The sequence below is a fragment of the Myxine glutinosa genome, chromosome 4 (genome assembly GCF_964187855.1).
Source record: "Myxine glutinosa chromosome 4, kmMyxGlut1.1, whole genome shotgun sequence".
Taxonomy (NCBI): domain Eukaryota; kingdom Metazoa; phylum Chordata; class Myxini; order Myxiniformes; family Myxinidae; genus Myxine; species Myxine glutinosa.
In genome coordinates this window covers 126678485-126696000 of record NC_136264.1, presented here as the reverse complement: position 1 = coordinate 126696000, position 17516 = coordinate 126678485, and the positions used below count along the sequence as shown (strand labels likewise).

Sequence of the window (17516 nt, the reverse complement as noted above, 5' to 3'; positions counted from 1 at the left end):
CAAAAACGCAGGGGACTGACACCTGAATTAGCCTTTTTTTTTTCTTTTCTTTTTTTATACATAATCGAGGTTCGTGAAAGAGCTAACATTTATCACACAAACAAATGAAACAGACAAACAAACAAAGTATATAAAAAGGGGAGCGGTAGACAAGATGGGGAGAGAAGGGGAAGCACATAAACACAACATTTGAGAGCACGGACATCGGGAATGTGTGGGAGGGAGGGGGCCTGGGGGGAGGCGGCGTGGGAAGGGGGAAGGGGAGGGGGGGGGGAGAAGTATAAACACAAGGACACCAAGGACTTCCAGGAAAGAAGTTGGTATTTCAAAAAAGTGGATTTGGGGTGAAATTAGCGGGGGTAGAAAAGATCAAGGTTTTGGATGGGGGAAGATAAGAGATGGTGGTGAACAGCTGTTTTAAAGACCTGGAGGGAGGAGTGGGATTGAAGAGAGTGAGGATGTTTGTTCCAGAGGCGGGAGAAAAGAGGAATGAAGGAGTGAAGGTGAGCAGAGAGTCTTGATTTTGGCAGCCTTCCTTAAATGGAAGCCTTCTTATTTTTGTACCTCAGTACTATATCCAGATCCAGTCACAGTGATTTGTTTTCTTTGTTCACTCTTTATGAGATCATTATGTCGTACGTGAGCGTTACTTTCTTGTTTTCAGTGATTGCTTTTGGTTCATGTTTCTATGAGTTTTCTAGAATTTTGAGACTTTTGCTTTTGGGACTTTTTGAATATCTAGACTTTTGCAGGTGTGCCAGTGGATTACTCAACATACCTTGTTGTGCCTTCCTGTGTACAGCTGTTCTGACATGAGGTTTTTACATCCTGATAAGAGGTGGCATGTACTTTCTGTTTATACCTTGCAGAACCTACACTTGTCCGATTGACTCAGTCCCACGATTTTCTTAAAGCCATTCATGTAGTATCCATGGTCTTGGACATTTATAATGATTTGTTCTCCACCCCAGTTCAGCTGACCTCTTCTTGGCCATTCCAAAGAGCCTCTTTGTCTACACCCAATACGTCCAACTCTTTTTTATACCTTGCTGCTCTTTTATCATTTTCCCAGTTGTCAGGGTATATCTATTTTGTCGTTTTTCATCTTTGAGATGTTTCTACACCTTGATTGGAGTCCACCTGTGGTAAATTCGATTGATTGGACATGATTTGGAAAAGCACACACCTGTCGATATAAGGTCTCACAGCCGACAATGCATAGAGCAAAAACCAAGCCATGAGGTCGAAGGAACTGCCTGCAGAGCTCAGAGACAGGATTGTGTCGAGGCACAGATCTGGGGAAGACTACAAAAAAATCTCTGCTGCATTGAAGGTTCCCAAGAGCACAGTGGCCTCCATAATTCTTAAATGGAAGAAGTTTGGGACAACCAGGACTCTTCCGAGAACTGGCCACCCGGCCAAACTGAGCGATCGGGGGAGAAGGGCCTTGGTAAGAGAGGTGACCAAGAACCCGATGGTCACTCTGGCTGAGCTCCAGAGATCCTGTGTGGAGATGGGAGAAACTTCCAGAAGGACAACCATCACTGCAACACTCCACCGATCTGGGCTTTATGGCAGAGTGGCCAGACGGAAGCCTTTCCTCAGTGAAAGACACATCAAAGCCCACTTGGAGTTTGCAACAAAGCACCTAAAGGACTCTCAGACTGTGAGAAACAAGATTCTGTGGTCTGATCAAACCAAGATTGAACTGTTTGGCCTCAATTCTAAGCGTCATGTCTGGAGGAAACCAGGCACTGCTCATCACCTGCCCAATACCATCCCAACGGTGAAGCATGGTGGTGGCAGCATCATGCTGTGGGGGTGTTTTTCAGCAGCAGGGACTGGGGGACTGGTCAGGGTTGAGGGAACAATGAACGGAGCAAAGTACAGAGATATCCTTCATGAAAACCTGAAACAGAGCGCTCAGGACCTCAGACTGGGCCGAAGGTTCACCTTCCAACAGGACAATGACCCTAAGCACACAGCCAAGACAATGCAGGAGTGGCTTAGGGACAACTCTGTGGAGGTCTTTGAGTGGCCCAGCCAGAGCCCTGACTTGAACCTAATCAAACAACTCTGGAGAGACCTGAAAATGGCTGTCCACCGACGGTCCCAATCCAACCTGACAGAGCTTGAGAGGATCTGCAGAATATAATGGCAGAAAATCCCCAAATCCAGGTGTGCAAAGCTTGTCGCGTCATACCCAAGAAGACTCGAGGCTGTAATCGCTGAAAAAGGTGCTTCAACTAAGTACTGAGTTAAGGGTCTGAATACTTATGTCATTGTGATATTTCAGTTTTTTCTTTTTAATAAATTTGCAAAACTTTCTAAAATCCTGTTTTCCTCTTTGTCATTATGGGGTATTGAGTGTAGATTGATGAGGGAAAAAAATGAATTTAAACGATTTCAGCATAAGGCTGCACCATAACAAAATGTGTAAAAAGTGAAGGGGTCTGAATACTTTCTGAATGCGCACTGTACATACATACATACATACATACATACATTAGCTTGGCTTGGCTCGTGTTACAGAGGAATGGGCTTGTTTTAGCTGAGGATAATGACTGTACCTGAGTTGCTGTGTTGTCATGATTTACACAAATCATAATACAAACAATTTTTTTACACAAATTTATTTGTAGTGTTTGTGATATTACATTTTTATAAGCAATTTAGGTTGAAGATTTAGATTTAAAAAAAGGAAACAAATTCAAAGAAGAACCCCTCAGCACATACACATGGGAGGGGTCAGTGCAGACTGGAAGTTTGGGACAATTACACCTCACCACCAGATAATTCAAAACACCTCAGCACCACGTAATTCAAAACACCTAACCACCACATAATTCAAAACACCTCACCACCACGTAATTAAAACCACTTCACCACCACGTAATTCAAAACACCTCACCACCACGTAATTCAAAACACCTAACCACCACGTAATTCAAAACATCTCACCACCACGTAATTCAAAACACCTAACCACCACGTAATTCAAAACACCTAACCACCACGTAATTCAAAACACCTCACCACCACATAATTAAAACCACCTCACCACCACGTAATTCAAAACACCTCACCACCACATAATTAAACCACCTCACCACCACGTAATTCAAAACACCTAACCACCACATAATTCAAAACACCTCACCACCACGTAATACAAAACACCTAACCACCACGTAATTTAAAATACCTCACCACCATGTAATTTAAAACACCTCACCACCACGTAATTCCAAACACCTCACCACCACATAATTCAAAACACCTCACTATCACGTAATTCAAAACACCTCACCACAACGTAATTAAAAACACCTCACCACCACGTAATTCCAAACACCTCACCACCACGTAATTCAAAACACCTCACCACCAAGTAATTCAAAACACCTCACCACCAAGTAATTCAAAACACCTCACCACCACATGATTCAAAACATCTCACCACCATGTAATTCAAAACACCTCACCACCATGTAATTCAAAACATCTCACCACTACGTAATTCAAAACACCTCACCACCATGTAATTCAAAACACCTCACCACCACGTAATTCAAAACACCTCACCACCACATCATTCAAAACACCTCACCACCATGTAATTCAAAACACCTCACCACCACGTAATTCAAAACACCTCACCACCACGTAATTCAAAACACCTCACCACCACATAATTCAAAACACCTCACCACCATGTAATTCCAAACACCTCACCACCACAAAATTCAAAACACCTCACCACCATGTAATTCAAAACCCCTCACCACCATGTAATTCAAAACACCTCACCACCACGTAATTAAAAACACCTCACCACCACGTAATTCAAAACACCTCACCACCACGTAATTCAAAACACCTCACCACCACATAATTCAAAACACCTCACCACCATGTAATTCAAAACACCTCACCACTACATAATTCAAAACACCTCACCACAACATCATTCAAAACACCTCACCACCACGTAATTCAAAACGCCTCACCACCACGTAATGCAAAACCCCTCACCACCATGTAATTCAAAACACCTCACCACCACGTCATTAAAAACAGCTCACCACCACGTAATTCAAAACACCTCACCACCACGTAATTCAAAACACCTCACCACCACGTAATTCAAAACACCTCACCACCATGTAATTCAAAACACCTCACCACCACATAATTCAAAACACCACACCACCATGTAATTCAAAACACCTCACCACCACAAAATTCAAAACACCTCACCACCACATGATTCAAAAAACCTCACCACCACGTGATTGAAAAAACCTCACCACCACATGATTAAAAAAACCTCACCACCACGTGATTCAAAACACCTCACCACCACATGATTCAAAAAACCTCACCACCACGTTATTAAAAACACTTCAAAACCATGGAAACAAAACTTTGAGGGAGTAGTTCTGTGACAACACAGACACTGCACAGATATATTATATTATACTAGCTGAAATCACCCGGCGTTGCCCGGGTTATTTTTGAATGAATTTACTACTATAATTCAGCTTTTACTCGCGGCCGTAGAAGATTGACTACTATAATTCAGCTCAGCTTTTAATTGTGAAATGGGCCCAGCTCGGCCGATGTGGGCCTCGACCGGCCTCGCCACCTAGCCTATAACCTTCCCGGGGCCCGTCCAAACAATTATAGTTATTTTTGAATTAATTTACTACTATAATTCAGCTTTTACTCGCGGCCATAGACGATTGACTGCCATAATTCAGCTCAGCTTTTAATTGTGAAATGGGCCCGGCCCGGCTGAAGCGGCCTCAACCGGCCTCGCCACCTAGCCTATAACCTTCCCGGGGCCTGTCCTGACATTTTTGGTTCTTTTTGAATGAATTTACTACCATAATTCAGCTTTTACTCACGGCCGTAGAAGATTGACTACTATAATTCAGCTCAGCTTTCAATTGCGAAATGGGCCCAGCTCGGCCGAGGTGGGCCTGGACCGGCCTCACCACCTAGCCTAAAACCTTCCTGGGGCCCATCCCGACATTTTTTGTATTGGAGGTTTCCTCCTATCTTTCACGGTTCAGGAGATTAGCTTGCGCAGACAAACAAACAAAAACTTTCTTTTATAATATGGAGAGATTATATACAGACTTGGCATTTAATATGGAATTTTTTTTTTTCTTGACTTGGGTTTACTTTCTGAACTCGGTATATCAATCTGGTGAGTTTCTTTTACGCTTCGGTGATTTCTTTGTTAAAAGAACCATGTCACTGATTGTCTGTCGCATCAAGAAGTCAATAACAGGATTGTATCACAGGTGGCATGACAAAATGTACGGACAGGTACATTTGACGATTGGCTTCACAATCGGGTATATCAGGGTTGTTGCATTCTGTATTAGTGGAAAACAACTGCTGCACGTCTACAAAAGTTATTGCCGCTTCCCCTGGAGATGGTCCGTCAACTCGACAATGCTGTTTGTCATTTAGTGGTGACATTACGAAATTCCGGCATGAAACAGTGTGCTATTGCTCGGCAGTATGGCATCACTCAAGGTCAGGTGTCAAAGATCCTGAAACCAAATGCTCAGAGGGGTGTCCCTACTCCAATACCAAGGGCAGGACGTCCCCGCAGAACCACAAGGAGGTATGATCGCCAGCTGCATCGGTTAGTCCGCAATGGCCGTACCAAGTCAGCTAATCGGCTTAGGGCTGAGTGGCAGCAACTGACAAATGTGCCTGTATCCAGAAGGCTAGTCAACCAACGACTGGTTCATGCAGGCTATCGTGCCAGGCGTCCCCTGACAAAGCCACGTCTGACCAGACAACACCGCCAGCGCCGATTGCAGTGGGCCAGAGACCACCGTCAATGGCAGCCAGGACACTGGAATCACGTGATCTTCAGTGACAAGTCTAGATTTCTGGTCTATCGTCAATATGGCCGCGTCCGAGTGCGCAGACAAGTGCATGAAGCCTACAACGAAGATTGTATCGTGCCAGGAGTCCAAGCTGGAGGTGGTGGGGTGACCGTTTGGGCTGCTTTTCATGCAGGGGGCAAAACTGACCTGGTTGTTCTGAATGGAAACCTGAACCAGTTCAAGCACAGGGCCATTCTGGAAGAAACATTGCTTCCATTTGCTCGTGCAGCCTTTCGAGGAAACTTTGTCTTCCAAGATGACAATGCACGGCCTCATCGTGCTTGCATGATCCAACACTTTCTTGCTGACCGTGGTGTAGAGTATATGGAGTGGCCTGCCATGTCCCCGAATATGAATCCGATAGAGAACTTGTGGGCATAATTAACGCGTCAAATCGACAACTTGCACCAGCAGCCTGCCTCTGTGCGTGAATTGCAGCAGGCTATTGTAACTGCATGGCAAGCGATTCCTGTCCAAACCTTGGCAAATCTCGTGAACAGCATGCCTTAACGTGTACGTGCTCTCCTGAATGCTTGTGGGGGTTACACGAAGTACTGAACTGTAATTTTACTGTCCGTAATCCCAGTTGTAATTTAACTTTTGTTTTTGTTAAAAAAATTTTTGGCTAATGTGTAAAATAAAGAGATACTTCTGGAAAACGTACAGAAGTTTAACACAGTACTGTCCGTGAATTGAGTTCGATGTCAGTTTACATCACTTTCAAGGATCAATTTATTTGTTTCGAAATGTCAAATGTGGTTTTTGTTTCTTTTAAAGGTCACATTAACAAAATCTAGAATAATTTCAACATAATTCCAATGAACTTTTGGTTCTAAGTCATCTTGAAAAGTAAGTTCACCCCCACAAAAAAAAAATTCCATATTAAATGCCAAGTCTGTATATACACACACTCGTAATTTTGTTTTCCGCTGCATTTTGCGTTCGAAAATGTTCCAAAACAAGTTTTTTTGCCCAAACGGCTAATCCCTCCGCCTCCCCCATACGTCCCCAGCAATCCCTGCAATGTCCACACACCCTCCACTTCCCAAACCCTCTATTGCGCTGAGCGCGTCACGTGATGTCGTTCCAGCGCCAAAAACGTATCTGAACCGCCGCGCACGGGGAGCCCTCTTTTATATGTGTATATAAATATAGATATTCGTGGAAATCTTGGGAATATTCGCTCAGAGTTCGCCGAGAGAGCGTCTTCGTGCTACCTGCTTATTAACACAGGTAGCGCAATAGTCGTCACGAAGCAATGTAATTATCATCACAATCACCCGCAGGCCGAAAATCCTACCGATAATATAATTATGGGATATGTGCGCAAAAGCCTCAACGTCTACATAATACGTACATTTCGAGACGCCAGCGAGGTCATCAAAATGCAACGTTGTTGATGCGAAAAATACTTCGTGCACTTTGAGATTATAAATAAATAAACATCGCTTATTTATACGTTTTTAAAAATAGTTTCGAGTCAATTATATGCAAACACGTCCTCGCCCACACCGTGTCAACATAATTACGCAATTGACCTCATTTCGTTGAACAATTGGGTTTAATATAGTAGCGAATCCAACACTCATGGTCAAATCGCGCGTTATATACAATAACCCGTGGCAAAAACACGGACAAACACCGAGTGGAGCGTCAACGCAGTTCATGCCGCGAACGGAATTCGGAACGTGGCGTTGACGTCACGCTCCGTGACCTCGAGAGAATTCGACACACGCAGTATGACGTCACGGCCACGCAATTCCCGCCCTCCCCGCAAGCCCCGCCCACTCCCTGTCACCCCAGTATCTCCCACTCCATCAATTCTGTTTTCTATCCCTTTTGCCCACATTCTCCTTCATTTGCATATCCGCACTCATTTTCTCATTGTCCATACTAATTGTTTTGCGCTTCTTTATAATTATAAAACCCACTTAATAATCGCCATCCGATCAATCTCCTTCCCGGGGATACTCGGTAATGCGACCAAGCTAATCACAGCTTCGTGTGCTCCATTATGATTATTCAGCCTCGTGTTCGTCTCTACCAACACATCTCCGCCGTAGTGTGTCGGTCGAGCCAGTTCGGATTCGTCTTGTCCAACCCTTTCCCTAATTGGAGCTTTGATCTCGTCCCTTTTGCTAGAAAGTGTCACCACCCTTCTCCCCCACCCCCCGACGCCACCTCCTCTCCCCTCTCTATTTCTCCCTCTCTCCCTCCCCCCACCGTACACTCCCTCTGCCTTCCCCCTCCGCGCCTCTGCGCACACGCTCGGGACCGGCTCTCTCGCTGTGCCCAGACACGAACAGATGGGAAGAAGAGCAACAGTGATCGTGAGAGTGTGAGGGCGTGGAGCAGACTCAAGGTTTGCCGCCATTTATATATTTATATATACATACATAAATGTATATGTACAAGTGTATATACATCACGTGTCATGTGTACATATTTGGCAGCGAGTGTAATGACAAAACAACCGGTGGCTTCGTCTTGATCGGCCCTGCACGGAGGGACTTTGTGATGCTGGGCAAATGTGCCTTCATTTCCTGCCGCATCATTCATAAGATAAGGGCAAGAGCTGCACAGGCCAAGCACTCGTCCAGGTGCTGATTTACGAACAGGTGTTTGCTCCCCCTCTCCGATTCTGCACCTTGTATCTTCCCACTGAGCATACCATGTGTAAATAAGTGGATGAATAAGTAATCAAATAATTGCATGAAATAAATATAAAACTGGAACGGCACTCGGTCGAGAGCTTACCTCCACCTGGTTGGCCATATCACTCAATGGTGAAGAATCACTTTAAAAATTCTACTTGCTGGATCCGGATCCGGATCTTTACCAAAATCGAATCGATTCTTCCTTGTCAGACACCCAACTGGTCCACAAAGTTTCGTCCAAATCCATCCACAACTTTTTGAGATATCCTGCTATGTATCGTTTTTGGCCCGATCTCCAAATGGTGAAGAATCACTTGAAAAATTAAATAATACTCATATCCGAATCCATATTCAGATCTTCACCAAAATCGAATCGATTCTTCCTTGTCAGGCACCCAACTGGTCCAACAAGTTTCGTCCAAATCCATCCACAACTTTTTGAGATATCCTGCTATGTTATCGTTTTTGGCCCGATCTCCCAATGGTGAAGAATCACTTAAACAAGCGTTACGCCTAGGTCCCCCGTCGTTGAAGTGATGCGAGTTGACAAAGTGGAAGACGCAAGGCGGCCATCTTGGATTTTGACGTGGCGACCCAATTTTCAATAGCGTTCTTCCTTATGCGTAGATACACCCACACACCAGATTAGAAGTTGGTACTTCGCTTATTTTTCAAGATATTCCGCTCACAAGGTTCAGACATACATGGCGGCGGCCATCTTGGATTTTGACGTGGCGACCCAATTTTCAATAGCGTTTTTCCTTATGCCTGGATACACCCACACACCAGATTAGAAGTTGGTACTTCGCTTATTTTTCAAGATATTCTGCTCACAAGGTTCAGACATACATGGCAGCGGCCATCTTGGATTTTGACGTGGCGACCGAATTTTCAATAGCGTGCTTCCTTGTGCCTAGATACACCCACACACCAGATTAGAAGTTGGTACTTCACTTATTTTTCAAGATATTCCGCTCACAAGGTTCAGACATACATGGCGTCAGACATACATGGCGGCGGCCATCTTGGATTTTGACGTGGGTTGCACCCGCACACCAAATTAGAATTCGGTCCTTCGCTTACGCACGCACGCACAGACGCACGCACGGACGGAGGGGAAAACCATAGTCCCCCTTTCGCTCCGCGGTGCGACGGGGGACAAAAATTATAGTAGCCGGATCCGAATCCTGATCTTCAACAAAATCTAATCATTTCGTCCTTGTTGCATATGCTACATCTCTGCCAAATTTCGTCCGAATCCGTCCACAAGTTTTTGAGATATTTTGTTCACAAAAGGACAGACAGACAATGGTGAAAACATAACCTCCATCCACCTTGGGTGGCGGACGTAATACGTGGATGAATAAGTAATGAAATAAGTGCATAAATAATGATATAATAAATATATATATAATAAATAGATAATAAATATATAATACATATATGATAAATATATAAAATATATAATAAATAATAAACAAGTGCATCCGTCGTCCTCCCTCCATCTGGTCCACCATCAATTCCTTGAGCATAATTATTGATTAGCCCACCTTCATCATTCACCATCTTTTGTTGTTTTGTCAGCAATTGCATCAATCACCACCTTTTGTTGTTTTGTCAGCAATTTCATCAATCACCTTCCATCCGCATTCATTCATCTATTCAATGTCTCTCTGACCATTTCCATGTCTGCAGCGTGTCCAACGCCTAGTCCGACCCAGCACGAGACCCTCGTCGAGCTGAATCCAGTTACAGCCCTTAGCACGAGGTGCACCATCTATCTACCCATAGCAACAACAGAGGAAGCAGTCACAAGGCCCACTTGAGATCCAGCCATAAATTCAACCCTTGGCAGCGATGAGTGAGCGCCATGCTCCAGGGACAAGGTACGCATCTCAGACACCATCTTCGCAATACAATCTCTGCGGACAACACAGCACATTTGCCCGAAATCATAACTCGTGTAAATCATGCAAATAATTTTCTCTCGCACAATACCCCTTTGGGGTTGCTGTAGTTTATTCTATAGAGAGATGGCTTTAATTTTACTCCTCCCTCCGCCTTTGTTCCAAACAGGGTTTTTAAGAAATCCAGTCCCAATGGAAAGGTAAGATTCTGGTGGATGGATGTGGGTGGAGGAGTTGCCTCATTTTCTTTAATACCCAGTCTTTGTACCTCGTACATAAACATCTCTGTATATTTACATCCGTGTCTGTCTCTTTCATTCCTTTGCGTTAATGATTTGATAGGTTTACAGTTCCATTTGTCTTGAGTCATAAAGGAAAGGTTTATTGTGTTTACCCTTTTTGCCATATGGCTGATGCCATTGTGAAGTTGGACCAAGTGGATTCTTTGTTAGGTTGACTGAACCAAGAACCCTCTTGGTCTTGTGGATTCACATTGAGTAGATTCACAATGGGTAGAAATGTGCATCCACATTGGGTAGATTCACATTGTGTAGATTGCATCCACATTGCTTAGATTGTATACACATTGTGCAGATTGAATACTCATTGTGTAGATTGTATCGCCATTGCGTAGATTGTATCCACGTTGGGTGGATTGCATACACATTGTGCAGATTGTATCCATATTGCGTAGATTGTATCCATATTGCGTAGATTGTGTCCCAAACCCATCCCTCTCTGTACCCACGGGTACCCAGTCATACCCAGCTGCTCCTGGACTCTGTGTCCTTTCCTCCTGACAAGGTGGAAAAGTTTCTGTCAACCCTCGACTCGGATTCTGCAACTGGACCTGACGGCATCAGCCCACGGGTCCTAAAATCCTGTTCTTCCGCTCTTTCACTCCCTCTCTCTGTTCTCTTCACCCTCTCTTTTGCTCAAGGTCATCTTCCATCTGCTTGGAAATCTGCCAACATCACCGCTTTGCACAAAAAAGGTGCAAAAACAGATCCCAGCAACTACAGACCAATCAGCCTTCTCCCAATTATCAGCAAAGTCATGGAATCCATCATTGCTTCAGATATGAAATCTTTCCTCTTCTGCAATGGCTTGATCTCTGATCATCAATTTGGTTTCAGACCTGGACACTCTACTCTGGACATGCTGCTTCTGCTTTCTCAACAATGGATGGAGGTCCTCAATGCCAAACAGGAAATTAGAGCAGTCTCCCTTGACATATCACGTGCCTTCGATACGGTCTGGCACCCCGCTCTGCTCACCAAACTCTCCTCTTTTGGTATCCATGGAAATCTCCACGCATGGCTGGCGGACTTCCTCTCTAGTCGTAGTCAACGTGTGGCCCTGAATGGGTTTCTCTCATCTCCTCTTCCTGTTCAGGCTGGAGTTCCACAAGGCAGTGTTCTGGGCCCTGTGCTTTTTCTGGTCTTCATCAATGATCTCTCTGACTCTCTTGAAAATCCTCTGTATCTCTTTGCTGATGACTCTACTCTCTGTCGCTCCATTCTTCATCCCTCAGATCGGCAGTCTGCTGCCTCCTCACTCTCTGCAGACCTGGACAAAATCACAGACTGGGCAAACAAGTGGAACATGTCTTTCAATCCTGACAAATCTCACACTCTTACGATGTCTCTCCGAAAAGACCGACTGGACAACCCTCCCATCCACTTTCTGAATAATCCTCTCCAAGAAGTTCTGTCACTCAAGCTTTTGGGTCTCACTATCTGCCATGATCTTTCCTGGGAAAACCACATTTCAAATCTGGCCTCCAAAGCCAGTCGCCGACTGGACATCCTCCGTCGTGCGAAGTCCTTCCTTGGCACACCTGAGCTCCTCACCATAATACAAGGCTTTCATCCGCAGCTCAATGGAATACTGCTCTCCCCTCTGGGCTGGTGCTCCTGCCTCACACCTAGCTCGTCTTCACGCTGTTGAAACCAAAGCATTCAGAATCATTGGAATCTCCCACAATGAAGCTAACTCCAAGGGCCTCTCACTCACTCACCGCAGGCAGGTTGGTGGTCTTTCCATCTTCTACCGACTCCTCTCTGGCCTTGCCCCCCCAGCTCTCTCTGGGCTCTGTCCCGCAAATATTCCTACAGGTCGCACAAGATCTGCCTGCAACCCTCTTATGGTCAAACTGCCAAAATCAAGACTCTCTGCTCACCTTCACTCCTTCATTCCTCTTTTCTCCCGCCTCTGGAACAAACTCTCTCACTCTCTTCAATCCCACTCCACCCTCCAGGTCTTTAAAACAGCTGTTCACCACCATCTCTTATCTTCCCCCATCCAAAACCTTGATCTTTTCTACCCCCGCTAATTTCACCCCAATTCCACTTTTTTGAAATACCAACTTCTGTCCTGGAAGTCCTTGGTGTCCTTGTGTTTTATACTTCTCCCTCCACCCCCCCCCCCTTCCCACGCCTCCTCCCCCCAAGCCCTCTCCCTTCCACACATCTCCCTGCTCTCAAATGTTGTGTTTGTGTGCTTCCCCTTCTCTCCCCATCTTGTTTTCCGCTCCCTCTTTTTATATATTTTGTTTGTCTGGTTGATTTGTTTGTGAAGTAAATGTTAGCTCTTTCACGAGCCTCGATTCAGTATACAAAAAAAAGAAAAAAAGAAAATTGTATCCATATTGCGTAGATTGTATCCATATTGCATAAATTGTATCCATATTGCGTAGATTGTATCCATATTGCGTAGATTGTATCCATATTGCGTAGATTATATCCATGTTGCGTAGATTGTATCCATATTGCGTAGATTGTATCCATATTGCGTAGATTGTATCCATATTGCGTAGATTGTATCCATATTGCGTAGATTGCATTCACAATGGGTAGATTGCTTCCACATTGGGTAGATTGCATACACATTGGGTCGATTCACATTGGGTAGATTCTCATTGGATAGATTGTATCCGCATTGTATAGATTGTATCCACATTGTGTAGATTGCATTCACAATGGGTAGATTGCTTCCACATTGGGTAGATTGCATACACATTGGGTAGATTCACATTGGGTAGATGCATACACATTCGGTGGATTGCATCGACTTTGTGTCGATTCACATTGGGAAGATTGCATACACATTGTGTAGATTTCATCCACATTGGGTAGCATGTATCCACATTGGGTAGCATGCATCCACATTGGGTAGATTGCATCCACATTGGGTAGATTGTATCCACATTGGGTAGATTTTATCCACATTGTGGAGATTGTATCCACATTGGGTAGATTGTATCCACATTGTGTAGAATGCTTGTGTGCTTCCCTCTCTCTCCCCATCTTGTCTCCCGCTCCCTTTATTGTATGTTTTGCGTGTCAGTTTTTTTTGTGATTAATGTTAGCTCTTACACGAGCCTCGATCTTGTATACAAAAAAAAAAAAAAAAAAGCAGCCACATTGTGTAGATTGCCTCCACATTGGGTAGATTGCCTCCACATTGTGTAGATTGCCTCCACATTGTGTAGATTGCCTCCACATTGGGTAGATTGCCTCCACATTGGGTAGATTGCATACACATTGGGTAGATTGCATACACATTGGGTAGATTGCATACACATTGGGTAGGTTGCCTCTACATTGGGTAGGTTGCCTCCACATTGGGTAGGTTGCATTCACATTGGGTAGGTTGCATTCACATTTGGTAGATTGCATACACATTGGGTAGATTGCATACACATTGGGTAGATTGCATTCACATTGGGTAGATTGCATTCACATTGGGATAGATTGCATTCACATTGGGTAGCTTGCATTCACATGGGGTAGATTGCATTCACATGGGGTAGATTGCATACACATTGGGTAGATTGCGTTCACATTGGGTAGATTGCATACACATTGGGTAGATTGCATACACATTGGGTAGATTGCATACACATTGGGTAGATTGCATACACATTGGATAGATTGCATACACATTGGGTAGATTGCATTCACATGGGGTAGATTGCATTCACATGGGGTAGATTGCATACACATTGGGTAGATTGCGTTCACATTGGGTAGATTGCATTCACATTGGGTAGATTGCATTCACATTGGGTAGATTGCATTCACATTTGATAGATTGCATACACATTGGATAGATTGCATACACATTGGGTAGATTGCATACACATTGGGTAGATTGGATTCACATTGGGTAGATTGCATTCACATTGGGTAGATTGCATTCACATTGGGTAGATTGCATTCACATTGGGGAGATTGCATACACATTGGGTAGATTGCATACACATTGGGTAGATTGCATACACATTGGGTAGATTGCATACACATTGGGTAGATTTACATTGGGTGGGTTGCATACACATTGGGTAGATTCACATTGGGTAGATGCATACACATTGGGTAGATTCACATTGGGTAGATGCATACACATTGGGTAGATGCATACACATTGGGTAGATGCATACACATCGGGTAGATTTACATTGGGTGGATTTACATTGGGTAGAGCACATAGTCACTTACATTTTTGCAAAATGTGCAACTGTAGTCACCTTCGTCATCGAAGGTGGATGGGGGTTATGCTTTCACCCTTGTCTGTCTGTCTGTTTGTTTGTCTGTCTGTGACCAGGATATCTCAAAAGGTTGTGGGAAGATACGGACAAAATTTGGTGGACAGGTTGGATGTGTGACAAGAACGAGTTGATTCAATTTTGGTGAAGATCCGGATATGAGAATTTATTTTTATTTTTACAAGTGATTCTTCACCATGGAGAAATGGGGCAAAAAAGTATATTTAGCTTGGTCTTTGAAAACGTGGACGGATTATGACAAAACTTGGTGGACGAGTTCGTTAGATGACAAGAGATTTTGGTTCAGGTCCGGGTGTAGCCTTTGAATGGGATACAAAACGTAAACTGTTCAACCTTTGCGGAGGTATGCTCTCCACCGAGCGCCATTCTAGTTTTACATATTTTCACATTTGAACGACAGAATGTATTTGTAATTATACTGAGCTGTTTTGTGCTTGTTCTCATGGCCTTTGCAGGTTACTGTTTACCTAGGGAAGAGGGACTTTGTGGACCATTTGGATCGAGTGGACCCCATTGGTACAGCCCCTTTTCTTTGTTATTGGTCACGTTTACGCTACAATTTTGGTCCTGAGAGCCACAGGCAGCCCTCGGGTTTTTGATGCAAACAGCAAAAGATACCCCAAGAGCTCCGGCGTGCAATGTACCATTAATCACTTGAATCGTCATTCATCCTCGTGGGAAGCTTGATAACATCTGCTCCCAAGGCAGTTTGTAATATTAGCAGGCCAAAAATATAAACTGCATAGGTTTCAACTGAACATGAGGATGCAGTGATAGTATGGTTGTGTCTGCAGATGGTGTTGTGCTTGTGGACCCGGAGTATTTGAAGGAGCGAAAAGGTAAAGTCTTTGACCTGGCATTTCCATCAGTAATGTTTTTAGAACTTTCCTTCTCGACATAACAGTTTTTTTAATGCTTGAGTAAGCGCTTCCTAAGTATTTTAATGACCATGAAGTGGACGACCAATTCTGTGGTGACTTCGTTCAACCACAACATTTCCAGGACAGGAGAGGGAGAGAGACGAAGAACATTTGTCACTCATTATCTTTTTTTTCTTTCCGTCCACATCCGCAGTGTTTGTAAGCTTAACGTGTGCATTTCGTTATGGCCGCGAGGACTTGGACGTCCTTGGTCTGACCTTCAGAAAAGACCTGTATCAGAACACGCTGCAGGTGTACCCTCACCCAGAACCAAGCGAAGATACTTCCGCAATCAGAAAGGAAACGGCAGAACTCACGAGTGAAAACGAAGTATCACAAAATGAGACGTCACATCTGCAGGAGCGGCTCATCAAGAAGATTGGAGCAAATGCTTATCCGTTTCACTTCCAGGTGAGCCTTCAGAAGTTGGTGGATTAGAGTGTGGCCAACAAAGCTTGAGAGGTTTTCGTTGGAAGTTTGTGAAACAGAAACTGGACAGTTTGAGGGCAGCAAATGGGGAATTTGTACAACTTGTGAAGGAACTTGGTGACCATGGTTCTGAAAGGGTCAAAACCTCGTCCGTCAATAGAGCACAGTGGATGATCTGGATGGTAATTAATTAAATCAGTCAGTTAATAGGTCAGTCGTTAGATGATTAGAAGCTGAATTCATCAGATGTTCTCTCTGCTTGTCATCCTTCTTTATATATACACACCAACATGGACTCATTCAGCTTCCTGAGAACGTCCCTTGCTCTGTGACTCTTCAGCCTGGCCCAGAGGACACTGGGAAGGTGAGTTGTAAGTTTGAAAATTTGAGCCTGTTTTGATTATTGGAGATACCGGGAGATGAGACACTTCGATAATATCGTTGTGCCGGTTGCATGATCGTACGATCTGCTGTTGTAGGCATGCGGTGTCGATTATGAAGTGAAAGCATTCTGTGCTGAGAACCTGGAGGAAAAGATCCACAAGCGGTGAGTGTCCACACTATCTATAAACAACCACAACAAAACTGCCACAAAAGCACAACTGATGATCGAAGACCGTGATGTATGTCACATCATATTAAACTTTCACATTATCTCAAACACCTTCAAAAGATCAATTGGGTCCTGGGAGTCTTCCTTCAAGTATTTATACAAGAATTTGTTTTTGATGATGATGATTCGTTTATCTGCGGTGTATTAGTCAGGTTCACTATGTTTTTTCGTTCAAAATTTTGGTAGATTAGCAAACCTATACATTTTTGGAATATTCAGAGCATGAGGAATCCAAAAATTAATGTTTACATTTGCGTAGACGCCTTTGCGAAAATGACATTCAGGACAGTGATGAAGATCTGTAAAAGCATATTCCTGAACGGTGTAGACCTCGTAGATCCTGTGTATAGGACTTATAGTTCAATCTGATACTACCTATAACTTCCTATAACAACCTATAACTTCAAAGGACTTGCAATATCATGTATTATGTAATACAATTATATATCAAATATAAAGACAATGGTTTTCAATTACCTTTGTTTGTTGCTTTTCTATAATCCTGAGC

The 17516-nt window shown here is 43.9% G+C and overlaps 1 protein-coding gene across 7 annotated transcripts in view; it reads left to right on the top strand.

The window, feature by feature from the left end:
- Window positions 1–7960: 7960 nt before the first annotated feature.
- Window positions 7961–17516, top strand: part of LOC137425189 (beta-arrestin-1) — a 31383-nt gene continuing 21827 nt past the window's right edge. For 3 of the 7 annotated variants that reach the window (XM_078776393.1, XM_078776392.1, XM_068113352.2), the window contains exons 1-9: window positions 8145–8274; window positions 8366–8512; window positions 10265–10455; window positions 10646–10676; window positions 15502–15562; window positions 15841–15885; window positions 16121–16377; window positions 16700–16759; window positions 16875–16942. In XM_078776393.1, the coding sequence (XP_078632519.1) occupies window positions 10427–10455; window positions 10646–10676; window positions 15502–15562; window positions 15841–15885; window positions 16121–16377; window positions 16700–16759; window positions 16875–16942 (551 nt within the window). In that variant the 5' untranslated portion in view covers window positions 8145–8274; window positions 8366–8512; window positions 10265–10426. Of the gene's footprint in view, window positions 8275–8365; window positions 8531–10264; window positions 10456–10645; window positions 10677–15501; window positions 15563–15840; window positions 15886–16120; window positions 16378–16699; window positions 16760–16874; window positions 16943–17516 lie in introns of all 7 variants that reach the window. The other 4 variants (XM_068113356.2, XM_068113355.2, XM_068113351.2 and 1 more) reach the window with 2 other exon arrangements.